General features: G+C 59.7%; 1 protein-coding gene across 6 annotated transcripts in view; it reads left to right on the top strand.

Moving 5' to 3' along the window:
* The first annotated feature begins 3,006 nt into the window (after nucleotides 1-3,006).
* Nucleotides 3,007-26,066, top strand: part of SMTN (smoothelin) — a 39,047-nt gene continuing 15,987 nt past the window's right edge. For 4 of the 6 annotated variants that reach the window (XM_043962865.1, XM_043962849.1, XM_043962836.1 and 1 more), the window contains exons 1-12: nucleotides 3,007-3,139; nucleotides 6,598-6,745; nucleotides 17,475-17,623; nucleotides 18,154-18,247; nucleotides 18,339-18,417; nucleotides 18,501-18,580; nucleotides 21,340-21,430; nucleotides 21,532-21,839; nucleotides 22,003-22,069; nucleotides 23,666-23,746; nucleotides 23,973-24,605; nucleotides 25,226-25,506. In XM_043962865.1, the coding sequence (XP_043818800.1) occupies nucleotides 6,695-6,745; nucleotides 17,475-17,623; nucleotides 18,154-18,247; nucleotides 18,339-18,417; nucleotides 18,501-18,580; nucleotides 21,340-21,430; nucleotides 21,532-21,839; nucleotides 22,003-22,069; nucleotides 23,666-23,746; nucleotides 23,973-24,605; nucleotides 25,226-25,506 (1,914 nt within the window). In that variant the 5' untranslated portion in view covers nucleotides 3,007-3,139; nucleotides 6,598-6,694. Of the gene's footprint in view, nucleotides 3,140-3,292; nucleotides 3,466-6,597; nucleotides 6,746-17,474; nucleotides 17,624-18,153; nucleotides 18,248-18,338; nucleotides 18,418-18,500; nucleotides 18,581-21,339; nucleotides 21,431-21,531; nucleotides 21,840-22,002; nucleotides 22,070-23,665; nucleotides 23,747-23,972; nucleotides 24,606-25,225; nucleotides 25,507-26,066 lie in introns of those variants that run through there. The other 2 variants (XM_043962843.1, XM_043962856.1) reach the window with 2 other exon arrangements.

The raw sequence follows: 26,066 nt of genomic DNA, 5'->3' as shown, positions 1-26,066 counted from the left end.
CTTGGACATTACTGAAAAACAACCGAATCAAAAGGAAATTCAAAAGGGTTAAATATAAAGTGCTGAACTTGGTTTCAAAAAGTCAATTGTCTCAGTCTAGATTTTAATTCAACAAACATTTTAAAAGTACCTACTATGTGGAAGGCAATATGTTAGGTACTGGCAATAAAGGCCAAAATGAAATAGTCCCTCCCTTCACAGAATTCACATTTGACTGAGTTGTTTAATCCTGGAGTGGAGAGCCTTACAAGGTAGTGAGTTCCCTGTCACTGGTGGTCTTCAAAAGAAGGTTAGGAGGGGGCAGCTAGGTGGTGCAGTGGATAGAGCACAGGCCCTGGAGTCAGGAGTACCTGAGTTCAAATCTGGCCTCAGACACTTGACACTTACTAGCTGTGTGACCCTGGGCAAGTCACTTAACCCCAATTGCCTCACCAAAAAAAAAAAAAGAAGGTTAGGAGACACAACTTTTAGGCAGGCATCAGAGAAGGGTCATTCTCTGATTCTAAGACCCAGAAGCTACCCAGGCCCATTTGTAAGGTCACACACACACACACACACACACACACACTCGCACAACTCTAACACACTCTAACAACACTCACTTTACAGATGAGAAAACTGAGGCTCAAAGCACTTAAGCATCTTCTCTCAGTTGCACAGAGTGGCAAAAACAGTCTCTGGGTCTCAGAAAGGGAACAAATTATTGTCCTTATTATACAGATGAGAACACTGAGGTTCAGCCTAGTCACATTATCATGATTACCTTCACCTTCATCATTATCATAACAGCTAATAATGTTATCACTTCACTTGTTCTCTCACAGACTTCAGAGGAAGGAAGGAAGGAGAGAGGGAGGAGGGAGGGAGGAGGGAGGGAGGGAGGGAGGAAGGAAGGAAAGAAGGAAGGAAGGAAGGAAGCGGGGAGCTAGGAAGGAGGGAAGAAAGAAAGGAGGGAAGGAAGGAAGGAAAGAAGGAGGGAGGGAGTGACAGAGGGAGGGAAGGAGGAAGGGAGGGAGGGAGGAAGGAGGGAAGAAAGGAAGGAAGGAAGGAAGGAGGGAGGGAGGAAGGAGGGAAGAAAGAAAGGAGGGAAGGAAGGAAGGAAAGAAGGAGGGAGGGAGGGATGGAGAGAGGGAAGGAGGAAGGGAGGAAGGAAGGAAAGAAGAAAGGAGGCAGGGAGGGAGGGAAAAAAAGCATTTATTAAATACCTACTGTGTACCAGTAACTCTAAGTTACTCTAAGTGCTATTATTATCATACCCATCTTGCAGATGAGAGAACCGAGGTCAGGTGGCCCAGGGCCACCTAGTCCGTGGTAGGAGTGGGAGCTGGGCCTCAGACCCTTCCTGAGTCCAAGTACAGCTATGCTTCCATCACACCATGCAGGGAACCTATTCCCATCCGGCCTGTCCCCCAGTCCCCCAACTGCATTCCATGTGATTGAGTGTCCATTACTGCTCAGTTCTCCCCAGCTGGGCCTTGCGTGTGCCTTGGCCAGTTATCTGCATCCTGACTGCCTGACACATCTTCTGCCTTCTGGCAGGAGAACAGGAGGCCAACACTTGGGGCCAGGCCTCAAGAAGAGACGGCCCGCCAGGCTGGGGGGCCATGGGCCCCTGGGTGTGCCAGGCCAGGCCCGCAGGGGATAATGCATTAGAGATCCGTGGCAGGCAGCATCCTTCTGCCTTCCCAGCCCCTCCCTCCTTTTGAGCCCTTGTGTCCGCTTGGCAGCCTGGGAATCCACCGAATCTCCCTCCTCATCCGGTCAGAACGTGCCTCCTTCCCCCAAACCAGAGGGCCTCACAGCGGGTGCGCTGGTGAGGCCCACAGTTCTGGGGGGCTGCAGGGGCAGGCCCTCACTGGAGGGCTCTGGGGAGCACTGGGAGAGGCTGGGACCCCGCTTATCCCCCTCCTCTCATCACCTGCCAATTCAATTCATTCCAGTTCCACCCGGAGTATTTGCCTATCTCCAACCAATAAATGTTAAGATTCCTACTCTAGCCACATCGGGGTGCCTGCAAATAAACACATTTTTCAGTATTTGAGAAGGGAAATTCAAAGAGGTTCATTCCTGCGCAGCTGGAGGTGGGACAGTCTCCGCATTGCCCGTCCTTAAGGATTAGTGGCCAGAGGGCCTGGGTTCAAATCCTGCTATATCACAACGTATGGGCCAATAAGGCAAGCCCCTCCAGAACTCTTGGGCTTTGATTTGTCCCCGATACAAAGAAGGGGTTGGGCTGATGATCTTTAACGCGAGAAGGAGAGGGCAGCCCTTCTTAAGGCTAGTTAGCCTTGACCTCGGAAGAGGTGCTTAATCAATGCGCGTTGCGGTCCACACCAAGAGGCCAGCCTGGCTCCGGCGCTCAGAGCTCCGCAAAGGGGGCGCTCCGCTTGGCTCCTGGACTAATGAACGTGGCTCGCATCGCCCCCGCCCGGCTTTCTCGGTCCCGTCCAGCCAGCCCCTGCAGCCCGCCCGGTCCAGAGACTCTTGCAGGCTCGGGAGACCTAAGTGCAGGGGAAGAAGGAGGAGTCCGAGGAGGGGGAACTCAACTGGGAACAAAGGGGAGAGAAAGAGAGAGACAGAGGGAGAGAGGAGCGAGCTCAGCCGCCCGCCCCAGAGCCACCTCGGCCAACCTCCCTCCTCGCGGGGTTGCTTCTCAGGCATTGTCAGTGGGGAGGGCCCCGGCAAGTCCGCGCTGGCAGGCTCGCCGAGGGGAAAGGGGTGAGGTGGAGTGGGAGGGGGTGAAGGAGGAGGAAGGAGTCAAGGACTACAACGCCCAGGAGGCTGTGCGCCAAGTCGGAGGGGCCTTGTCTCGGAGGGAGGAGCTGTAGCGAGGGGGCGTGACCTAAAATTAAATCGAGCCAACCGTGGGAGGTAAACGGGTAGGGTGGGAGGGGCCTGGCGACGGATTGGCGACGGCGGCGGCCTAGGGGCGTGGCGGGGCGGAGCCTGAGGAGCCGGGCTCCGGACGGGCGGGGCGGGCCGGCCAGTGTCCCCTAGAGACCGTGGCAGAAGGAACGGCGGGCGGCCAGCTGCGGGCGGCGAGCCGAGTCCGGCCACACCGACGGACCGGAGCGCGCGGAGCGGACGGAGCCTGTGCATGGGCCAGGGCGCGCGGGGCTGCGCGGGCCGCCGAGCCCAAGTAAGTGTGCGGGCGGCCGGAGCAGGCGCCGGAGGGGGAGGACTGTGTAGACGGGCCCCGGAGGAGGCACGGGACCGTGTAGACGGGTCCCGGAGGAGGCACGGGACCGTGTAGACGGGTCCCGGAGGAGGCACGGGACCGTGTAGACGGGTCCTGGGACCGCGTAGACGGGCCCTGGGCGATACTAAAGACCACGTAGACGGGCCCAGGGGAGACAAGAGGACGGAATAAACTGGCCCTGGAACCGCGTAGACGGGCCCTGGGGGAGGCACAAGACGGCACAGTCGAGCCCTGGGAAATGTCAGGACCTCATAGACGGCTCTAAGGTATGACAGGACCGTGTAGACGGGCCCTGGGAGATAGCAGGAACGAGTAGACGTGCTCTAAGGGATGACCGGACTGTGTAGATCGGCTCTACGGGGTGGCCGGATGGGCCTGGGAGAAGGACCGCATAGACAGGTCCGAAGGCGATGAAGCGGGAAGGACCGCATAGACGGCTGCAGGGGCTGGCCAGGACGCATCCGTGGCTGCTCGTGGGGGAAGGACGGCCCCTTAGTGGGAAAGGGCCACTTGGATGGTCAGTAGAGAAAGGCTGAGTAAACAATCCGAGGACAAGGGCAGGAGGGCGCCCAGGGTCCCGGGGAGAAGGACTGACTTTCTGGACAGGTCCAGTGGAGGCCCATGTTCACGGACCCGAGGAGGGATTGGCATTCCCAGTCCACTGGTCCTTCCCAGGAGGGAGCTGTACAGATGGGGTGGGGACCCCCAGGCGGATGGGGAAGGAGGGGCGCTCACTGGCCCTGTGGTTGTGTGGGGGACCAGAGGAAGGGGCCCCAAAGGCTTTCTTTGTATCTTCAGTACTTGGCACATAGTAGGTGCTCAATAAATACTTACTGCTCGCCTGATGGCGAGGGCTCCTCAGCGCTGGGTCAGGGCCCCCATGAGGACCTCAGCACAACTTGAATGGTCAGGTGGGGAGGGGCGACACAGATGGGGGAGTCATCTGTGACTGAGGTCAGCATGAACAGACCAAGGAGTAAAAGGGACCCCAGCGATGGGGAGAGGGGGGTGCCTGTGGTGAGGTTTCCAGGCCTAGATCAGCTCTCTCCAGGCTCTGACGCCAGGGGAGGCCAGCACCCAGCTGTCCAACCTCCCGGGTCTAGAGCACCCTCCCCTCCACTGCACCCCCACTGGGCTGGCAGCTCCCACACACAGTGAGGGCTTCCTGGCAAAGATGCCACAGACCACAGAGTAGGACCTGGAGCCCTGACTCAGCCTGGGGAGGATACTTGTTAGTCACGGGCTCTGCTCACCTGGAGATCCGGGCATGGGTAGAGCCGGGAGACCAGCCTGGGCAGGGAGGGTGAGGTCCCTGCTGTACCTGCCGGATGTGCCGACAGTGGTTCCCAACAGATGAGCCTTGGTGGGGGGGGAGCCCTTCACGAGCCCTGGAAGGCACAATTGAAGACTCAGCTGGGAGCATGGGCCTGGGTAACTTCTGGTGACCGGCAGAGAGAGGCCCTGGGGCCTTTCTGGGGTGTCTCAGTCCTGTAAGGTGAACCAGGGGCTGGAGGTGGAGTGTGACTAACAGAATCAGTCCCAGGCTGAGTCAGGGGCTCCGGGTCCTCCTGTCTGGATGGGAGAGAAAGAAAGGGGAGCTGACCCATGGGAGGTGGCGCCCTTTCCCTGTGTGTGTGGGAGCCACCAGCCGCATGTGCCCTGGAGCTGGGAGGGTTAAGTAGCTCTGCCCAGCTCTGCCCTAAAAATGGGTGCTGGCCTCCCCTGGCATCTGAGGCTGGAATGGGGGTGGAGGACACCCTGGATCAGGACTTCAAACAGCCCTGTTCTGAGGCCCTGCCCTGCCACTCCTGAGCTATCTCTGGGCACAACAAGCCCCCTCTCTGGGCTTCAGCTTCCTGATGTTCCAGATGAGAGCTTTAGACTTGGTCATCACTAGGGTCCCTTCTAGCTCCAGCCTCCTCCATCCTGAAAAAAGATCAGGAGACTGAGACCTGGGTTCAAATCCTGCCTCTGCTACTTACCTGCTGTGTGAGGCTGACCCCTGAACCTCAGCCTGTGTCTATCCATCATCCTTCCCTCAGGATGATTGTGAGGCTCAAGGATGAGTGTGTATACTAAACCCCTTCCCAACCTGATGCCATTGTCATGGGACCCTGGAAACCCCCTGAGCCAACACCCTTATTTATTTATTTACTTACTTACTTATTTACTTATTTATTTATTTTTTGTTTGTTTGTTTGTTTATTTTTGCGGGGTAATGGAGGTTAAGTGACTTGCTTAGGGTCACACAGCTAGTAAGTGTCAAGTGTCTGAGGCCGGATTTGAACTCAGGCACTCCTGAATCCAGGGCCAGTGCTTTATCCACTGTGCCACCTCACTGCCCCACCCAACACCCTTTTTTAATGTTGAGGAAATGGAGTCACACAGAATCTGTCCTGCCCACAGTCGCACTGAGCAAGAGGTAGAGCTGGGACACAGAGCTAGACCCCTTCCCACTTCCCCATGACATTCCTTGTTCTAAACTGCCCAGCAGCTCTGCCATCCCCTGTTCTCAGGCCCCTCCCATCTCTGCCATCCCCTGTTCTCAGGCCCCTCCCAGCTCTGCCATCCCCTGTTCTCAGGCCCCTCCCAGCTCTGTCATCCCCTGTTCTCAGGCCCCTCCCAGCTCTGCCATCCCCTGTTCTCAGGCCCCCTCTAAGCCCTGACAATCCCTGTTCTCAGGCCCCTCCCAGCCCTGACAATCCCTGTTCTAAGGCCCCTCTCAGCCCTTACATTCCCTGTTCTAAGCTCCCTCCCAACTAAACCATTTTGTGAGCTCTGACTCTAGACGAGCAGTTGGGGACACCAGTTCCTTCATGTGTTCAGGGAATGCTTGATGAAACGCCTTGCGGTCAGGTGCTTGGTGAGGTCCGGAATGGGGGATTCTGCCCCCGAGGCTGCCCGGCCCCAAGATGAGAGGCATGAGGATGGGGCGTGGGAGGGACCGACTCCATGTTCTGTAGTCAGAGACGATGATGGGATAAGAGCAGTCACAGAGTGTTTGCAGAGCACATCCTAACATCTGGGCCTGACAAAGGCCCTTTGGCACAGGCAGCCCAAGCGTCCCCATTTAAGAGATGGGGACTCTAAGGCCTCGGTGAGAAGTTAGATGTCTAGCTTTGAAGAGAGAAGGACTTGAACTGAGTCTTCTTCCTTCCTTCCCTCAATGCCACCCTGGGTATAGCCTGGTGGAGGCTTGAGAAGGAGAGAGGGTCAGGGGCCTTGCAGAGGCTGCCAGAGCTGGAAGGAAGGAAGAATGGATAGAAGGATGGAAGGATGGAAGGATGGATGGGTGGGTGGGACTGTGTTTGGACAGGGTGTGGGAGAGGGGGAATGAGGTTCCTGGTATGCCTTGCGCTTCCCCCTCTCCTCATGGTCTACTCTGGGCTTTGTTGCAGAATCTCCTAGGAAGGCCCGAGGGCAGGACGTGGGCAGTCAAGCAGGGCTGCCCCCTGGCTTTGTCCCTGTGAGTGAGCAGAGCTTGGCGGTTCTAACATGGCAGATGAGGGTTTGGCCGGGCTGGATGAAGGAGCCCTCCGGAAGCTGGTGAGTGGCCCCACGCACACCCCCACCCCCTTCCTCCCATCATCCCCCGGGGCTGCCGAGGCAGGGAGCCTCGAAGGCAGAGGGTGCCTCAGACCACTCCACTCTGACCTCTCACTCTACAGAAGAGCCAACAGAGGCTGTGAGGGAGGAAGGGCGTTACCCAGGGTCCTACGGCTTGGGAAAAACTGGCCAGGGCTGAGATCCTAGGCCTCTGAGCCTGGAGGCCGAAGCTCCAGAGACTTCCTGGGCATGGAGACCCCCTCCCTACATATTCAGAGCATTCCCCATCCACTTAAACCACATAACAACCCCGTGAGGTAGCTCAGGCAGCATCACCCCATTTTACAGATGAAAAGCTAAGGGACATAGGAACTTCACTGTGAATTAAGGACAGAGCTGGGACTTGGAACCTAGAACTCGATCTCACTCCAGAACAGAGGCACAGGGAGGGCTGGGGGCTCTTGCAGCCAAGAATGTGGTTACACTAGGTCAGCTCTGGAGTCCCTGTGGAATGCACCTCCCTCTGCGCCAAGCTACCAATGCAGAGTGTTTTAGCATGTCTGGAGCGGGCAGCCCCGCCTCTCCCCCACCCCCTGATTAAACAGTAAAGGAGTCATGGGTTGTGCCCCAGGCCAGAGCAGGTGTGTGGTGGGGTCTGGTGCCACCCAGCCCTGAGCTGGGCCTGAACTGCCCTCCACCCTCCAGGGAGCACCAGGGGATGAGCGTGGCTGGGGTAGCCAACCTCAGGAGGCCCCAGCCAAGGACACTGGCCAGCCTCCCTCGTCCTCCCCTCTGGAGCAGACCAGCAGTGCCAAGCCTGGAATCTGGGCCCTCAAGGCTCTCCTCTAGAGTGGGACTGAGCATCGTGGCACCTCCTCCCAATCCCCCAGGGTCGCCTGCCTTGATAGAGAAGGTCCAGTGGCCCAAAGCTAGGCCTGGCAGCCACTGAAAAGAGCCAGCCCAGACACACCCCACAATTGGCCCAGAGCCTGGCAGCAGAGCACTTGGAGTCAGAAGGCCTGAGTCCATGCCCTGGCTCAGCTGCTCACTATCTATGTGGCCTTGGGCCTCTCTCTTCCTCATATATGGGATGGGGGGGCTTGGGCTGCACAGTGTCTGAGTGCCCCCCCCCAGCTCTGACATCCTGTGTTCTCAGGCCCTCCTAGCTCTGACATCCCCTGTTCTCAGGCCCCTCCCAGCTGTGCCATCCCTGTTCTAAGCTCCCTCCCAGCTGTGCCATCCCCTGTTCTCAGGCCCTCCCAGCTCTGACATCCCCTGTTCAGCTCTGACTGCTCACATCCATCCATCTGTCTCATCATTCACTCATCCAGGATGCATTTATTAAGTACCTCCCCTGTGCAAGGTGCTGTGCTGAGTCGTGTCACTACCAAGGTGGATAGGCCTGTGGACTCACATGACAGAGTCTGCTGTCTCATGTGGGGAGGAAAGGAGAGGTCCCGAGTGGTCAGTGTGAGGAAGACTGCCAGGAGGCAGGCATCAGGGAAGGCTTCCTGGGGGAGGGCTCTGGGCAGGTGGGGTTGATGGAGGCTGTACTTGTCTGTCTGTTCTAGGCACAGAGCTGGTGTGAGGGGGGTTGGGGAGGGGGGGCAGGCTGAGAACGGAGCCTGGGCAGGAGGCCAGCATGGCTGAGCAGGATTGAGGCAGAAGAAAAATCTGAAATGTCTGCCTAGAGGCAGGGGAGAGCCAGGTCAGGGGGCTTGGAGCTGCCGGCTCCAATGTTCTGGAGCATGCCCGGGAGTCTGGGACATTGGCCAGGGACAGCCACAAGAAAGGGCCTCCTGGGGAGGCGAGAAAGGGCCAGCAACCTGGGGCAGCAGGAAGGAAGGGAGGGATGCCAGGAGGGGACACGAGGAAGGAAGAAGGGGAGAGGAGACGAGGCTGCTGACGCGATGCAGGCCTCGGCGGCATGGGGGCTGCATCCTGGAGGGAGGAGAGGCCAGGGGCCTGCTGGTCGGAGCCTGAGTGTTCCAAGCCTTGAATGCCAGCACCAGCCGTGTTCCTGGCCCCCTCCAGGTGGCTTCTTGGCCCACTTTGGCCCTGCTCTGGTTCCGTGTCAGGGCAGTGTGTTGGAGGGGGAAGAGCGTTTGGGTTTGGGCCAGGCTGGATCTGCGTTCGTCCTCCCTCATTCTGGGGTGTCTCCGAGCACCCTGGCTTCTATTGTCTGTCTCCCCCATTAGAATATAAGAATATAAACTCCTTCTAGACTGGGACTCTCTCTTTGTATCTGCAGGGCCCGGCACACAGTAGGAGCTTAATTAATGCATGCTGACTGGAGCCTGCTTCTGACTCTGCAGAACTGCTGGGTGGGGCAGGGGAGGCTGAGGAGAGGCTGGGCCCTTAAGCTCAGAGCTGGGGCCTGAGTTTAGGCAAGGTCCTGCCCTCAGGGGGCTGCCACTGTGGGAGGACAATGAGACAGGAGAGGGGATGCTGCTTTGACAGCCAAGTGAAAAAAGGCTGCGCTGTGGAGGGAGGTGACCCAACCTGGAGTGGGCAGGGAGGGCTGCTTTCTTCTTCTTCTGTTTTTTGGGGGGGTTAAGTGACTTACCCAGGGTCACCCAGCTAGTAAGTGTCAAGTGTCTGAGACCGGATTTGAACTCAGGCCCTCCTGAATCCAGGGCCGGTGCTCTAACCACTGCGCCCCCTAGCTGCCCCTAGGGAGGGCTGCTTTAAAGAGACATCAGAGCTGGTCAGTGGTTGGCAGGTGAGGAGGGGAACGAAAGGCTTCTTGGCCAAGAGAATGCCAAGAGCAAAGGCTTGGAGGTGGGAAGAGGAAGGTGTCCCTGACCCTGCTGCCCAGAACTCGGGGTGTCTCCCGGAGGGGCCTGATCTAAGCATCTATTGGGGAATCCCAGGCTCTGGGCTCTTTCAGCAGCTCACCCCCAGGGTGACCTTGGACGAGTCCTTGTACTTCTCTGGGCCTCCCATAGGGAGGAGATCTAAGATCCCAGGACAACGGGCCAGCTAAGCCTGTCTGCTGGAGCCCGGCCTGGTCATCAGCCACAGGGAGGGAGGGGGGAGGGGCAGAGGGGACTCCCCTTCCCCCTGCCTTTCCCCTTCCTCTTCCTCTTCTTCCATCCTCCTTCCCTCCCTCCCCCTGCCCCCATTCTTCTTCCTTCATTCCTTCCTCCTCGTTTCCCTCCCCACCCCCTCCGCTTCCTTTCCCTCTCTCCCTCCTCCCTGAGCTCAGAGAACAGGACGGACCCCAGGGCGCGTGGGGGCAGCGGCTGGGGGAGGGGAGGGTGTCCCAGCCCCTGGCTTTCCTGCCTTGGCAAGAAGATCCAAGCTTCCCCGGCTGCTTCTTGGCTCCCGGTCCCGACCAGGGGCTCTGGGAGAAGACAAGCCCATATAAGGGAAAACCCTGCTGCGGGGCCACCACTGGATCATGGGGGCTCCTGCCCCCCTCAGCCTCCTCTGCCTCCCCACCTTTCCCAGGCTCCCACCCCCCCACCCCCCCTGCCTGCCCCGCGTGGCCCTCCATCCTGGGAGGTTTGGGTTCCTTCAGCCCCCTTCCTGTTTCCTTCCCACACATTCCTGAGGGCTGGGCTGGGGGCTGCACGTGGCAACAGCTGGGCCTGGGAGGGGCCGGGGATCCCAGCTGGGCCTGGGGCTAGGCTTGTGTCTGCCAGGGGGGTGGGGAGTGGAAAGAGTGATCCGGGACAGAGACCCTGAGGAGCAGGAACAGCCCCCACCCCCACCCCCATCCCCACTGGGGCCGGCCTTCACGGAGGGCCCAGATCAGCCCTGCCTCCCGGGCTCCAGCCATCCCACTCCTCCCCACACCGTACTTCGGAGCCCCCATCCTTCCCCCCCCCAGTGGCCTCTGTCTCTAATCTTTGGCTCCCCTAGCAGTCATTGGCCATCCCAACCATCCCTTGTGCCTCATCCTCTCTCCCAGTCTCGTCCCCCCCCACACACACACACCGGGGGCCCTCCCAGCCCCCACCATCACCCCTGCCATGGCTGCCCCCTTCCCCAAATCCTGGGCTCCCTTTTCCCAACCTCAGCCATCCTAGACCAGCCAGTCAAGTAGCTTGAGGGGCAGAAAGCCACACCCAGGCTGCCTGGTCCAGCTCAGGGGTGGGGCCCAACCGCTAGTGGGCACCATTGGCTGATTTAAATTAGCCAGCTGCTGCCCGTGGGCACTCCCTGCTTGAGGAGAGGGGAGGGGTGAGATGTGTAGCAGCCACAAAGCCAGAGGCCCGTGGATGATGACATATTGACAGTCCCTCAGTGCTCAGACAGTCCAGGGGCCTGAGAACAAGGGATGGCCGGGCTGGGAGGGGACTTAGAACAGGGGATGGCAGGGCTTGAAGGGGCATCAGAGCCTAGAATGTCAGAGCTTAGAGGATCATGGTCCTTTTGAAGGCCCCCAACTTAAGGCACTAGACAGCAGTAAAGAGGTCAGGGGTTAATGACCCTGTGGCACCCTCACTCCCCTCAGTGAAATCAGGTTCACATGGGGGTGACTGAACCATTAAGGGAGGTCCCCCAGAACCCTCCTAGGGCAGTGGAAAGAACCCTGACTTGGATCTCAGAGGGCCCGGGCTCTGATACAGCCTCCATCACTTAATACCCATGCATCCTTGGGGAAGTTCCTCCCAGAACCTCTGGTCATCCAGGCCATGATTTGTAAAACAAGGGGCCTTGAATGCCAGGCAGAATGAAGTACTCTGATTCATTGAGCGCTGAGACAGTTCCCTTGGGTACCAGACGACCTTGTCCTCGAGGAGATTACACTCTGAGTGGACACAGCAGTCCCCAGGCTGGGGTCAGGACCCCTGGGTTCCAATCCTGGCTGGGCCGTAGATGTGTTGTAGGACCTCGGCCCAGTCCCTGACTCCTCCGGGCCTCCTGTACAAGGCTGCCCTTCCCGCTCTTTACTATGGACCCCTAAGAGAAGCGGGCTGGATTCTGACACTTGCCCCCTCTGCCCCTCCGTTTTCTCCTCCAGGCTGCCGGAGCATCAATAAGAGAACAGGAGGAGGGCCTTTGGGGAGCTGTTGTCCCCCCCAACTTCACCCCATCGGAGCAGGCTTTTCCTCCGGCGTCTGATGCAGGCCCTCAGATTTACTTTGGGCCTAGAAGACTGCCCCTCCCCTTCCCCCCACCCCACCCAGCCTCTGACAATAACCCTTTGTACTTCGCTGTTGACTCATTAACCGTCTCCCTCCTGGGAGGAGGAGGGGAGGGACCTACCTGGCTGCTGGACCAACCAGTGGCCGGGCCCCCAGAGCCTCTGGGGCCCTCCTAGGACTTAGAACTAGCCAGGAGGTAGAAACCCTCCTGTAAATCCGACACCCCCCCTCTTATTTTCCAAAGTAATTGGCTTTCTCCACCAAGTTTTGATGATTGAAATAGAATCAGGAGAATGTAAACTCCCTGAGGGCAGGGACCAGTCTGGGGTTTGTTTGGTGGTGTTGGTGGTGTGCCCATCTCTGGTGCCTGACACTGTGCCTAGCACGGAGTGAGGCCGCAACGAGGTTTCTGGGATTGGATGAGATCCCAGTCCCAGAATGGAAGGACTCATGGGGGAGGGGCCCCGGAGGCCCCCAAGTCCAACCTGTTAGGGAGCCTGAACCCCCCCAGAGAGCGGCCTAGCGATCTGCCTCCTGCTCAGTCCAGGAGTGTTAATGTCTAACCAGGGATGCCTGAGCTCAATCAGAGCGTGGCCCCTGGGGGGTGGGGGAGTGACATTCGACTGAGCCACTTAGGAGGGGGGCCTGGCCCCCCAACTCCTTCCCTTCCTATGTGCTCCGGCTGGGTCTGGGAGAGGGGCCCAAGACCCCAGGCTGGCAGGGCTGGGAGGGGCCTTAGAATATGGTATGTCAGAACTGGGGTGATTCTGAAAACCTAGAACAGACTGTCCCAGCTGGGGGTGGGGGTGGGGAGGAGAAGCTATCCAGGTGCTCTGGGCCCGGGGTTCTGTGAGCGGTCTGATCCGATCACTGCGGGATCTCCGTATTTCGTTTGAGGACACAGGAGAGGTCACCCTGGCCTAGGGGAGCCTCCTTACTTTATGTGGGCCTCCCAGCGAGGACCTGCAGTTTTTTACAGAGAGCAAAGCCCAGAGACAAAGGGCTTTACTGAAGGTCACACAGCCAGTAAGCGTCGGGAGGGGGGGGTGGGGCGGCAGGACTTCACTCCTCACTCCCCCCACAGCTCTTTACTTGTGGGTGCTGGGAAGGGTGGGGACCTTGGAAGGGGGGGCTGAAGGAGTTCCCCCTTTGGAGATTAGGCTGACCTCCCACAGCCCCCCTCCAAAGGGGACCAGGGCACCCATAATCATTTTCACCCATGTTGTTTCCTGCCCCAGCCCAGAGCAGGATCGCCCCTGCTGTCTTGGATGCCCAGGGCACCCCCACTCCTGCTCCTTGAGCCAGGCACACACACACTCTCAGCACAGTGCCCCCCTGAGGGGCAGGCCAGGCCAGAGCAGGAAGGCCCCGTGGGCTCAGTGGGGAGAGGGCACCTGGGGAGTTTGCCAGGTAAGATGACTCTGGAGACTGGGGGGGGGGGGGGCAGGAGCCCAGCTTTCTCAGCAGGGGGTGATCCCAGTGCTCCAAGCCTGTGAATGCCTCAGGCTCCTCCCTCCAGGCCTGGGCATCCCCTGGAATGGCTCTGGGGCGGGGTGCTCAGAGCAGAGACTGTCTGAGCAGGGGGCAGGCTGGACCACTGGCTATCATGGAAGCCAGCCCCTTTCTTCCATCTGGGGAAACTGAGGACCAGCCAGGGTCAGGACTGTCCTAGTCACACCTGGAGTGACTGGCAGAGCCAGGAGAACCCAGTTCTCCCCTTGTACAAATCCTTCCCCCACTTATAGCTCTAACATTGTCCATTTCCTGTTCTAAGCCCTCCCCCCACCTCTGACACTCCCTGTTCTCAGGCCCCTCCCAGCCCTGACATGCCCCGTTCTAAGCCGCCTCTCAAGACCTTAGAACAAGGAATGTCAGGGCTGGGAAGGAACCTAGAACAGGGAGTGCCAGGGCTGGGAAGGAGCTTAGAACACAGCAGCAAAGTGGGGAGGACTAATTTTAGAAGAATTTCAGCAATATTTATAACTATCTGCCAAGTCCTTTGTGATCCTCATCGCTGCCTGGGCGGGCACAATGTCCCTTATTTTACAAATAAGGAAACTGAGTCTCCGAAGGCAAATGGCTCTCCTATGTTCACACATCTGGTCCAACCCCATGAATTCACAGGAGAGGAAACTGAGGCCCTCAGAGGGACTTGAGCAGAGCCAGGCCAGGCCTGGACCCTGTCTGCAGCCTCCTAACCCTGGGCTTTTCCCGGTGTGGAGGAAACAGCCCCCGCCTGGGAGTCCTTCCTGTTGGACACCCCTCCCCACACCCTCAGGAAGTTAGGGGCTGGCCCACCCTGCCCAGCGCTGCTGCCCCCAGGGCCCGGGTCTGAGTTGGTATGAGGAGGGGTCCCTGAGAGCTGCCCCCAGCCAGGCCTGCCAGGGGAGGTGGCCGAGGCCCCTTCTTGGGCTGTGGGCACGTCGGGGCCGCCCCTGCCCATCCACTGCCAGATGAAGATAGTGCTCAGCACCTGGCTGGCCTTCTGCCCCGAGGGCCCTCCCAAGGCCTCTCCCTCAGGGCTCCCCTCCCTGGCTGGTCCTCCTCCTCCTGGCTCCCCCTTCCCTTCTCCTATGGCTCTCCCCTCTCCCAGTCTCCTCCTCCCTTCTGCCTTCCATCCTTCTCTCTGCCTCCCATCCTTCTCTCTGCCTCTGTCCCCCCACCAGTCCTCTTGTTCTCCCCCCTCCCCCATCCTGGCCAATCTTCTCCCAGGCTCCCCAGGGCTCAGTGAAGTTCCTCCAGCTTCTTCCTATCAGGTGCTACCCTCGCCCCCTCCCTTGCCCAGAGGGTGACAGAGATTACCTGGGGCCCAGCCGAGTTGGGGGTGGGACCCTTCCATGGGTCTGGGAGAGGCCCCCAGGAGGCCTTCCCCATTTCTTTTCCCCATTCCTTTCCCAGAAGTGGGGCACCCTTATCCCTAGAGCCCCCCACCCTTCTGGGCTTTGGTGTAGTAGGGGGTAGGTAGGGGGCCAGATTCTACCCCATACCCATCAAATGGGTGTGGAGCCCCTCCCAGTCCCCGTTCTAAGGCCCCTCCTGGCCCTGACATCCCCTATTCTGAGAGGTCACCCCCTTTCTGGCTCCTTGGTAGAAGTCTTCTCCCCACCCCCAAGCGCCAGCATTGCCTAAGGCAGGTACCCCAGGAAAAACTAATTGAATTAAATTGCCCCCCACCTAGTGCCAGTCTCTGGTCTACGGCTGCAGTGCCAGGTGAGCTGGCAGTAGGGAAGGGCCAGCCTGCCTGATTTGGGGCTAGGCATCCCCCCCAAACATTTGTGAGCCTACCCCTCTCCAGCCCAGAGAATCCAATTGCTGGGGCTTGTCAGAAGGACCATAGAGAGACCAGTGCCCTTCCTCCCCACCCCACCCCCCAGCCTCGAAAATGGGGGGGGGGGAATGAGAATAGAGTTTAGTTCTAGATGGGGGGGCAGCCAGGGAGACCAGGAAGTTGAGGACCAGCTCCAAACCCTGGGGCCCGGCCCCCTCCCTCCCAGGGCAGCTTTGAGAGAGTCTGAGTCCTCAGCGGCCCTGAGTGCCAATCCCGGTGTTGGAGTGAGGCTATGACTACTTGCGCAAGGTCACAGGGCCAGAAACCAGGTCATGGACTAGAGTCCAGATTTCTTTCCAGGGAGAGGATGAAGGGGCATCACTGGGAGGAGTGCAGTGGCTAGAGTCAGGAAAACCTTCCTGACCTGAGAAACTGACCCTGGGCAAGTCACTTAACTCCTGTCTGCCTCAGTTTGCTCATCTGCAGTTTGGAGGATTGCAGACTTGACAGAGCTATACAAATGCTGGCCGTCATCAGCAGCCTCCTGCCTTTCCCCTCCCCCTCTCTCATGAGAACCAGCTGGGCCTGGGTTCAAGTCCCTCTCCTGACCCTTGACCCTTATCAGGCAGCAGCCAGGCCCAAGTCCACTTCAGCCTTTCCCACACACACCTAAGAAATCCTGGGTCAGTTCCCTCCCTGAGGTGCGGGCAGAAGCCTCTGTGGGAAAACCCAAACATTCTCCTCCCAAGGTCAGCCATCTGTGGAGGGAAAGAGCCCCGGGCCCCTCCCTCCCTCCCTCGGCCACACCCCTAACCTCCTCTCTCTGTGTGAAAGACTAGACTGACCCTAGGCCTGTCTGTCTGGGGCCCTGCCTAGCAATTGCTGTGTGACCTCAGGCAGGTTCCCTCCCCTCTCTGGGCCTCTCAGAATCTCTGGGTCAGAAGGGGCCCAAGTCGGCCTCATTTGGCCAGAGCCGAATTTGGACTTTTGAATCCCGACTGTCACTGACTCGTGCTGGACCTTGGCCAATTCACTTCCCCTTGCTGGGCCTCAGTTTTCCCTCCTGTATGTAAAATTAGATAATTTTTATCTCCATCTTCCCTGGTCCCTCTCAACCTCTGAAAATGTTTCTCAAATCTGGCCTCAGATATTTATTAGCTATGTGGCCCTGGGCAAGTCACTTAACTCTGTTTGCTTTAGTTTCTTTATTCTGTAAATTCCTTAGTTATGCTCTCCTGAGGTCCCGTCCTTCAAGAGAACCAAGCCAGGCCCCTGGGATGGGCCTCAGTTTCCCCCAGGGGTACATTAGATCTTACTCCTTAAGGGCAGTTCCTGGAGAGCCATCTTTTGTCTTTCTTAGTGTGGTCTTTGCTTAGCACAATATCTGACTGTTAATGAGTGCGGATTGACTCACTGGTCTCCTTCTAGAGTCTGGTGATAGGAAAGGGCAGTGCTGGGGAAGCTGACCACTGATGTTGGTCTGGGCTGTAAGACCCCCTCCACCCCAGACACCTCCCGTGAGGCTTGCTCCCTCAGGGGTCCCCCCTCCCCTCCCTTCCCTCCTGAAAAAAAGGCTCCTCCATCCCATCTGAGGCCAGATCTTGTCACTTCCGTCTCCCAGACTTCTCTTAGGTATCAAACCCCTCCTCATCCCCTCTGGCCTGGACTGTGATGGATCTCCCAGCCTCCTGCCTCTCCCTTCTGATCTATCCTCCAAATCAATTTTCCTAAAATAGCGGCCACTTTCCTGCTCCAGAAGCTTCCTTGGCTCCTGGCTACCTTGAGGATCAAGTACAGACTCCTCCCTAGAGCACCTTCCCAGCCTGGCTCCACACCCCTCCTCCAGGCAGACGGGGGCCCTTGTCTAGGCTGCCTTCCCAGGACCCTTCACCAGCCCCAGCAAGCAGAGACCTAATGGTCCTGGGACCCCCAAGTTACTCACCCCTTCTCCCTTCCCTCAGGGGCCAAAGCCCTGGAGACCCTAAGGTCAGAGGTGTGTAATGGCAGGTGCTGGGCCTCCTTGGGTGACCCAGGGCGGGTCATGGGCTTCCCTGGGCCTCAGTTTCTCTATCTTTGGAATGGGAATCATTGGTCCAGATGGTGTCCAAAGGAGCCCTCCCTCTGTGGAAGGAGAGGGCTGGACTGGATGGCGCCGTGGGCCCAGCTCCCGCTGACCTTCCGGCCCCAGGCACAGGCCGCAGTGCCAGCCCCCGGCACGTGAGTGTGTGGGACTGTATAGGCTACCCATTGTGTGCCAGGGCCAAGGGAGCCCCGCAGCTCCTGGCGTGGGTGGCCCCCACACAGCCCCTCCCCTCCTGGGAAATGCCACTCCAGCCCACCCCGGACTCCCTCTGTCTGTCCCCAGCTCGAAGTCACACTGGACCTGGCCGAACGGCGCCGGATCCGATCGGCCATCCGGGAGCTGCAGCGGCAGGAGCTGGAGCGCGACGAGGGGGCCTTGGCATCCAAGCGCTTCCGGGCAGAGCGGCTGGAGAACAAGGAGAACTGGCTGCAGTGAGTACCCACCCTCGGCCCTGGCACTGCCGCCAGGGGTCTGCCCCGAGACGGCTTGGGGCCTCAGTTTCCCCATCCAGAGTCAGGTCATTCAGCTGGTCAAAGGCTCCTAGAGCCTGAGCGGGAAGAGATCTTAGAGCCCCCCACCTGCACCCCTACAGATGGAGAAACTGAGACCCAGAGAGGTTCCCCTGCCTCACCCGCCCCTCAATGTCTGAGGGGGATTAAACCCAGGGCTTTCTCCCTCTATGAGCAGTGTTCTCTGTCAATCAGTGATGGAGTAACCCCCCTCCCTCCCTCCTTCCTTTCTCCCTCTCTCCTTCCTCTCTTTCTCCCTTCTTTCCTTCCTCCTTTCTTCCTTCCTCCCCCTCCTTCTCTCAGGCTATAAATGGGGATCTGGCTCCCCCCACCCCCCACATTAGACTGTGAGCTCTTTGAGGGCAGGACCACGGTTTGGGCTTCCTTTGCATGCCAGCTCCTAGAACAGTGCCTGGCACACAGTAAGTGCTGGTTGCCTGCTGTGCCCGCAGCTCCCAGCAGCAGGAGGAGGAGCAGCGGGCAGCTCTTGCCCTGCTGTCGGGGAAGCTTGAGTCCATCAGCGACGTGGAGGAACTGACCACACTGGTGAGGGCCCAGAGCCGGGGGCGGGAGGCAGGTGGTGGCGGGAGGAACCCCGCAGAGCCCCCCCTCACCCATCTTGGCCCCATCGTTGCAGCTGCGGGCGGCCGGTGAATACGAGGAACGGAAGCTGATCCGCGCTGCCATCCGCCGGGTGCGCGCCCAGGAGATCGAGGGTATGAGCTCTCCTCAGCCCCCGCCCCCTCCTGCCCTCCCGCCGGCTGCCCCGGCCCCTGACCACCTTCTTCTCCCCTTGCAGCGGCCACCCTGGCAGGGAGGCTGACCAGCTCCCACGAGGACAGTGAAGGAAGGGCAGCCAGGAGGCGGGCACGTCAGGAGGTGGGTAGGGCCCCCCGGGGGGGTGCCTAGAGCCACTGGGCTGTCCCCAGGTGCCTGTTTGTATCCATGGGACTGTCTGGGCAGGGGCACCAGGGAGGAAGAGGCTGGCTCATTGACTTCCCCAGGGAGGCCCACCCCAGACCGCTTCCTTTGGGGCCTGCACCTGGACTGAGTTCTGCCTCAGTCCCTTCCACGTGGGGTGACCTTGGACATGTCACTGCCCCAGTGAGGAAGTTGGTCCCTCGGAGCTCGAAGGTTCCCTGTTCTGATACTCATTTTGGGTCTGGCCTTCCCCTGCCTAAGCCCCTCTCAGCCCTGGCGCGCGCGCACGCACACACACACACACACACACACACACACACACACACACACACACACACACACACACGCCCCTTCTCCATCCTTGGCTCCCTGCCCTAGCACAGAAGAGGAGGCTTGCCAGGAGATGGGCCTGGCCCTGGAAGTAGTGAGTTCCCCATCCTGGCAGTATCCCAGCGGGTCCCTGCTCTGAGGCCCACTGGCTCTCGGATCATCTTTCCTCTGTGTATCTGCACCACAACCTGTTCCCACCTACATATTTAGCCAGTTTGAGTAGAGGTGGGATGCTGCCCATGTGTGTGACCTGGTCCCTGGACCTCAGTTTCCCAGAATGTAAAGTGAGGGGCTGAGGAGCTCAGCTCCCTGTGGCTCCCTAGTCTATAGGTGCCAAAGAGGGGGAGCTTGCCAGGCCTGGCCCACTCGCCGACCTGTTTGGTTGAGTGGGGTTGGCGTCCCTGGAAAGCAAAGTGTGTCCCTGTTCCCCCCCCTCCCCCAGGGCCCTGGCAAGGCTCTTGGAGAGGGTTTCCCAGAAGCCCGGGTGCAGGTTGCCAGGGCGGGGTTGGGCCAGGTGTGGTCTCCCCATGCACACCTGCCCTCTATTTGCTCTCCGAGAGTGGGTGAAGGGTTGTGCTATGTGCTGGAAGGGGGCAGCCGCTGTGGGCACTCAGGGTAACCATGGGCAAGGCTCCTCCCTGAGCCTTGAGAGTGTCCTCCAGCTCTGACATTTTCACAGTAATAGGACCTCAGAGCCAGAGGCCAGCCTGTCCCTGACCATTGGGCCATCCAGCCTCCTTGTAGGCCGCCCAGGTGGCCTGTCCCTCTGTGGGATGCTGCCCACATGCACGACCTGGTCCCTGGGCCTCAGCTTCCAGGAATGTAAAATAAGGGGGCCCAGGGAGCTCGGCTCCCTGCCCATTCCAAAGGCTCAGTTTCCTTGAATGTCAAATGTGGGCCTGGTTCTGGCTGGCATCCTGTGAGCCCGAGACTGTCTTTGCCGCCTTTAAGGCCAAGTGAGATTCAATTAAGTTAAATTCACCCTTCTCCTGGGGGAGATCCCTAGAAAGTCTCCCAGCCCATCCTGTCCAGCTCAGCCTTTTTTTTTTTTTTTTGTGGGACAATGAGGGTTAAGTGACTTGCCCAGGGTCACACAGCTAGTAAGTGTCAAGTGTCTAAGGCCGGCTTTGAACTCAGGTCCTCCTGAATCCAGGGCCGGTGCTTTATCCACTGCACCACCTAGCTGCTCCCCAGCTCAGCCTTCTTTAATCTGCGTCATTCCGGCCTGCGTTTTATGTTCCAGGGGCCTGGGACCCTGGGTGTGGGGGAAGCTGGTGTGGGCGGAGGACCAGAAGAGGGTCCCCCGCCACTCCACCCCCTGGCAAAAACCATGGGGAGGTGCCATACCAGGAGCCACCAATAGAGGCCGCTGCCCCACCAAGGCCAGGGCACCCTTGGCTTCTGGTCCATCCATGCTCAATGTGGGGCCAGTCACAGCCAGTGGGACTGCCCCACCCCACCCCTATTGGCACCAACCTTCTTTGGCCCCGATGGGCCAGTTTCTCCCCTTGTCTCTCCTTTAGAGGCCCCCAGGCCACTTGAAGCTTAGGAAGGCTGAGTGATTTGCTTAGGGTCAACTCAGATAATGAGCATCAGGGCAGGATTCAAACCCAGAGCCTTGGACCCCAGAACCAGGAGTCTTTCCTCTAAAATGGGGTTGGGGGAAGTTCAGCTCAATCTATGACCCCATGTGCTTGTGCATGGGGCACACGCCCACCTCTACAGTCTGTTTTCCAGTCTGATGACATGTCAGCACCCATGTATACATGTATGTAGCCTGTGTGCTTTTGTGTGTTATGGGGTGTGTGTGTGTGTGTGTGTGTGTGTGTGTGTGTGTGTGTGTGTGGTGAATTGTGAATGGGAGGCATACCTGGGTGGTGAGGGTGTGCCCCCATGTGCCATTGTGGGGGCAGGGGAGACAGGTTTGCTCCAGCCCCATCAGGACTGGCCACCTGGGCCTCACCCTGGATTTAACTTCAGCTACTTTGCATGGCCAGTGGCAGCCCTGGAGAAGACGGGCAGGCCCCAGGCTGGGGGCGGGAGCTGGGTGGCCGGGACCCTCTCTCTTTGGGTATGTCTGTCTGACTGTATCTGTCTCCTATCTCTGTCTGTCTCTCTCTCTGTCTTGTCTCTCTCTCTCCTGAATCTCTCTCTCTCTCTCTCTCTCTCTCTCTCTCTCTCTCTCTCTCTCTCTCTCTCTCTCTCTCTCTCTCTCTCTTTCTCTCCTGTCTCTGTCTCTCTCTGTCCTTGTCTCTGGCTCCTGTCTCTGTCTCTCTCTCTCTGTCTTGTCTCTCTCTCCTGTCTCTGTCTCTGTCTCCTGTCTCTGTCTTGTTTCTTTCTCCTGTCTCTGTCCTTGTCTCTCTCCTGTCTCTGTCTGTCTCTCTCAGGCCAGGGAGCGGGAACAGCAGACTGAACCAGCGCAGACTCAGGCCCCGAGTAGCCAGTGGCAAGAAGAAACCCCCCGCTCGGAGCTGGATGGTATATCCTGGGTTCTGGGGGCCCCTGGGCCTTTGGCGGGAGGACCGGGAAGGAAGCCCCCGCTGGCCACCTGGGCTACCCCCACTTCTTGTCTTTCCCAGACATGGCGGCTGGGCCCCTCCTGCTGCTGGATGCTGTGGGCCCAACACCCCCTAGCCTGCCCAGCCCACCCTCCACGCCCGCATCCTTGGAGCCAGCCCAGTGCCTGGTGGCGGCAGGTGGCGAGGAGGCCAGTGAGAGGCCCCCGAGGTCCTTCCCAGAGGAAGAGCCAGATGCCGGGAGTCCCCCCAGAGCCACAAGCCCCGAGGAGCCCCAGCCTTCGGCCCCCCAGAGCCCAAGCCCCTGCCTAGCCCAGCCGAGGGAGTGCATGCCAGTCCGGCTTGGAGGCAGTGATGTCCAGAGTAACAAGGTATGAGGCCTGGGGTGGCCAAGTCTATCCCCAGTGTGACTGAGCCCCAGGATTCACAGGCCACTGCTCCCTGGCAAGGGGCATGGCGACCTCGGGTGTGGGTGGCAGCCTGGTGGGGGTGGGGGCAGCGGAGAAGGTCATCAGCACCTACATCTCTCCTCAGCTGGGCCCGGGCCAAAAGAAGCCGGCGGCAGAGAGAGTGGTCGGGACCCCTGATAGGAAGACAGCTGGTAAGGGACTGGGCCTTCGCTGGTGCCCGGGCTGGCTCTGGGGAAGGGCCTCAGGGCGGGGGGCAGGGCACTTTAGCGGCAGGGAGGAGAGTGCTCAGGCTGGACTGGTCTCTGTCTCGTGATGTGGCAGAGCTCTTGGCCCGCTTCTGCTTGGCGGTGGATGGCGGCCCATGTCGGGGCAGATTTCCTGCAGTGGGTGGACTGCCTCAGGAGGTAGCGAATTCCCCGTCACTCGAGGTTTTCAGGTGGAAGAGGCGGCCATGCTGAGGGGGTGCTCTCTGGGGGCTGGGGCAGTACCCAGGAGGGAGGCTTCAGCACAGGGCCCTTCACCCGGGCCCCAGGCCAGCGGGCAGCTCCGCCACCATCCCAAGGCCCCGCTGTCAGGGCTGGGAGATGGAGGGGCTGTTTATCCCGCAGCCCATCCAAGCATCTCTACCTCCGGGCCTTGAAAGGGAAACCATGGCCTGGTGCATTCTTCTCCCCAATAAGGGCTGGGCCTGAGGCTCCCCACCCCCGACGCCCTCCTGGGCACTGGGCAGACCGGGAGGGGGCGGGGAGAGCCATCCAGGCCGAGGCAGCCCCCAAGGGAGCGGCCTGGCCTCGGGCTCAGGGGACCTGGCTGTGCTCTGGGCCTCAGTTTCCTCCTCTGCAAAATGAAGAGGTCAGACTAGGCCATCCCCTCAAGCCTTCGGTCACCAAAGCTGTCTCAGGGCAGCTGGGGGGCTCAGAACACCCCTCACAGAGCAGGGCCTCACTCAGGGAGGGTGACAGGGGTGCAAGGCTCTAGCGGGCATCGTGGTGGGAAGGAATCTACCCCAGGTGCAACCTGGCCCTTCCCAGGGCTCAGGGACCTCAGAGACCATCTCATCCAGAGGAGGAAACTGAGGCACGGGGTGGCTAAGTGGCAGAGGGAGTAAGGATTGGAACCTAGGTTTTCTGGCTCCAGAGCCAGACCACCCCGTCCTGACACCCAAGTCTGAGTCAGGGAGGAGGGCAGAACATGGTGGTTCTTAGTGGGGGAGTGAGGAGGGGAGGGGAAAGAGCCTGGGACAGATTCCAGCTATGGGGGGAGGGGGGAAGGTGTGGGAAGGAAGAGTGTGAGAAGGGAGTGAGAGAGAGAGAGAGAGAGAGTGTGTGTGTGTGTGTGTGTGTGTGTGTGTGTGTGTGTGTAAGGGGAAGGAAGGAGGTGTGACAGGGTGGGGGGGTGAGAGAGGGAGGGAGCCGGGGGGAGGAGGGAAGGCGTGAGTAGATTGTGGGGTGAGTTGTGTTGAGTGGCCACAGGAGGCTTAGGAGTGAGTGTTTTGGGGGTACAAGGAGGTTTGGGGTGAGTGTGGTAAGGGCACAGGGAGGCTTGGGGTGAGTGTGGTAGGGGCACAGGGAGGCTTGGGGTGAGTGTGTGTTGGGGGCACAGGGAGGCTTGGGGTGCTCAGGTGGCTGGATGGATTGCAGGCCCCCTCCCCTGGCCCTCTATGAGGGGCCCACACTGCCTGCCCATGGGCTCTCTATTACCCCCCCCCAATGGCTTTCCTCTCTCTTCTTGGCATGCACGGGCACCACCACCCACTCTGGCTTCCCTTGCGGCATTGGTCCTGGCAGTGCCCTCTCTCCACCAGCCCGGTCCCCGCTCTTGCCAACGCTCCCTGTCGCTGCTCACCCCCCGCAGGGCTCAGGCCACAGGTAGCAACCCCTCTGCTCCCCACAGGTTGCTCACCCTTGGGTCCGGGTTGGGGGGGGGAGGCGGGATCGTGGTGGCGCCCTCAGTGGCTCCCTCACCCTCCCATCCCAGACTCTGCCCCCAGGGAGGCGTTGCATCCATTTGGCTTCATCATCCTGGGGGCCAGAGCCCTGGTGCTTGGGTCTGGCCCCTAACCTCACCTTCCCTCCTTCTGATTCTCCTTCCCAGAGTCGTCCAAGGCCGGCCCTGCCAGCCCCTCCCCTTTCCAGAGGACCAGTTCTGTCCGGGACCGGGTCCGCAAGTTCACATCTTCTGAGTCACCTGCCCCCCCAGGCCCGAGCCCACGAGGGGACCCCCCAGGGGCCCGAGCTCCCCAGCAACAGCGGCTCCTCAGCTCCGTGGAGCGGGTGGCCCCAGGACCCCTCCGAGCAAGTGAGCAGCGCCCTGGACTCCCGGGCAGCATGAGAGGAGAGTCAGGCCTTTCCTCCTTCTCCTCTTCCGTCACCTCCAGGATCACCAGCAGCAGCACCCACACCTCCTCCTGGCAAGGAGAGCCCCAGATTGTCAGAGTCGGGGCCAGGCATCGGGACTGTCCCAAGGAGGAGGGCCTGGGGGGGCGGAGCCTGGCCACGTCACAGGGGAGGCCCCTTGAAAACAGAGAGAGGGGGCCCCTGCTGGGCTCAGAGGAGCCCGGCACTCTGCCCGTCACCGTCCCACAGGCTGAGCAGGGCAGCTGGACTCCACCGTCCCGCACCTCTGGGGAGGCCAGCATGAAGACCACCTTCACCATCGAGATCAAGGATGGCCGAGGCCAGCCCATCAGCAGCCGGGTGCTGGGCCCCGTGGGCAACCAGAGGGCAGGTGGGTGAAAGGAGGGCTGGGGGCAGCCCAGGAAAGGTGGGAGCAAAAAGAAAAGCTGCACACAGCGCCCCCCTCCCCAGTTCCCCGGGGTGGACAGGGTGAGGTGTTTTTGTTTTTGTTTTTTGCTGGGCAATGAGGGTTAAGTGACTTGCCCAAGGTCACACAGCTAGTAAGTGTCAAGTGTCTGAGGCTGGATTTGAACTTTAGTCCTCCTGACTCCAGGGCCAGTGCTCTATCTACTCCACCACCTAGCTGCCCCCTGGGGTAGCTGTTTTTTTGTTGCACTCATCCTTGCTGGGTCCTTCCCCTGGCATCTCTGCCCAGCCAACTGGCACTGGGTAGGCACAACCTCCAGGGGATGTGGGAGTCCAGGCCTGGTTTCTCTGAACCTCAGCTTGGTCTGGATACAGAGCCAGGAAAATTGGGGGCCCAGGGTGGGCAGGAACAGGAGAAGTCTCTCCCCCAGGGCACATATTCTGGCTCACCCACCTGGAGGCACTGACCCAGGAATGAGCACCTCGGGGGTTTGGGTGCCATGCACAGAAGCAGAGCCAGTGGGTCTGGGGTGTGTGCCCAGACGTGGGGATCCTCAGCTCTGATCCTATCTCCTACCTGCACAGAGCTGACGCTGGGGCTCAGAGGTACCCCCATGCACTTCAGTGGCAGCAGCACCAGTGTGGGAACCATCAGTCATGTCAGCTCCCCCAGGACTGTCAGTCATGTGAGCACCCCCAGAGCCGTCAGCACCCCCGGGAGCATCAGCACCCCCAGAACTGTCAGTGCCCCTGGGATCATCAGCACCCCCAGGGCCGTCAGCACCCCCAGAACTGTCAGCACCCCCGGGACTGGCACACGTGTGGGCAGTACCACCCACATCATGAGTGTGGGCCGCATCAACAAGGTGAGGTTCCCATCCCCAGCAACCCCTGCCTTTCCTTGTGCCCCTCCTCCTCTAGCCTCACCATCATTTTTTCCTTCCTGTCCCCTCCGTGGCCTGTGCCCCCCAGGAGGATGTGGGCAGGCAGGCAGGGGGGAGGGCAGGACCATCATCTGCCAGTACGGGGTGGGCTGCTACCTGGCAGATGGGCAAGGCTGGCTCTGCTCGCAAGGCCCCAGAGGGCAGAAGTTACAAAGAAAAACCTTCCTAAGGATGAAAGCTGTGCCCGTCATGGGCGGGTTGTCAGGGTAGTCTCTGCTCTCATTGAGAACAGATTGTTTGAGCTTCGGCGTTTTGGGGGGCAGTGGGCTAAAATGGCACCAAGACTGGCATCAGTATGATGCCCCAAGGGGGGGGTGCCACCAGGCTAGACATTGGAAATGGGCAGATGAGTGACTTCTGGGCAAGATCAGGAGACCCAAATGCCCAGAAGAAAAACAAAGTCTGGACTCCCTGGAAAGATAGTGAGCTCCCCATCCCGGGAGGTCTTCCACCCGAGGATGCCCACATGTCAGCAGTGCTGT

Source organism: Dromiciops gliroides, chromosome 1 (genome assembly GCF_019393635.1).
Source record: "Dromiciops gliroides isolate mDroGli1 chromosome 1, mDroGli1.pri, whole genome shotgun sequence".
NCBI lineage: Eukaryota > Metazoa > Chordata > Mammalia > Microbiotheria > Microbiotheriidae > Dromiciops > Dromiciops gliroides.
Note: the sequence above shows the minus strand (reverse complement) of the source record. Positions and strands in the feature narration are given on the sequence as shown.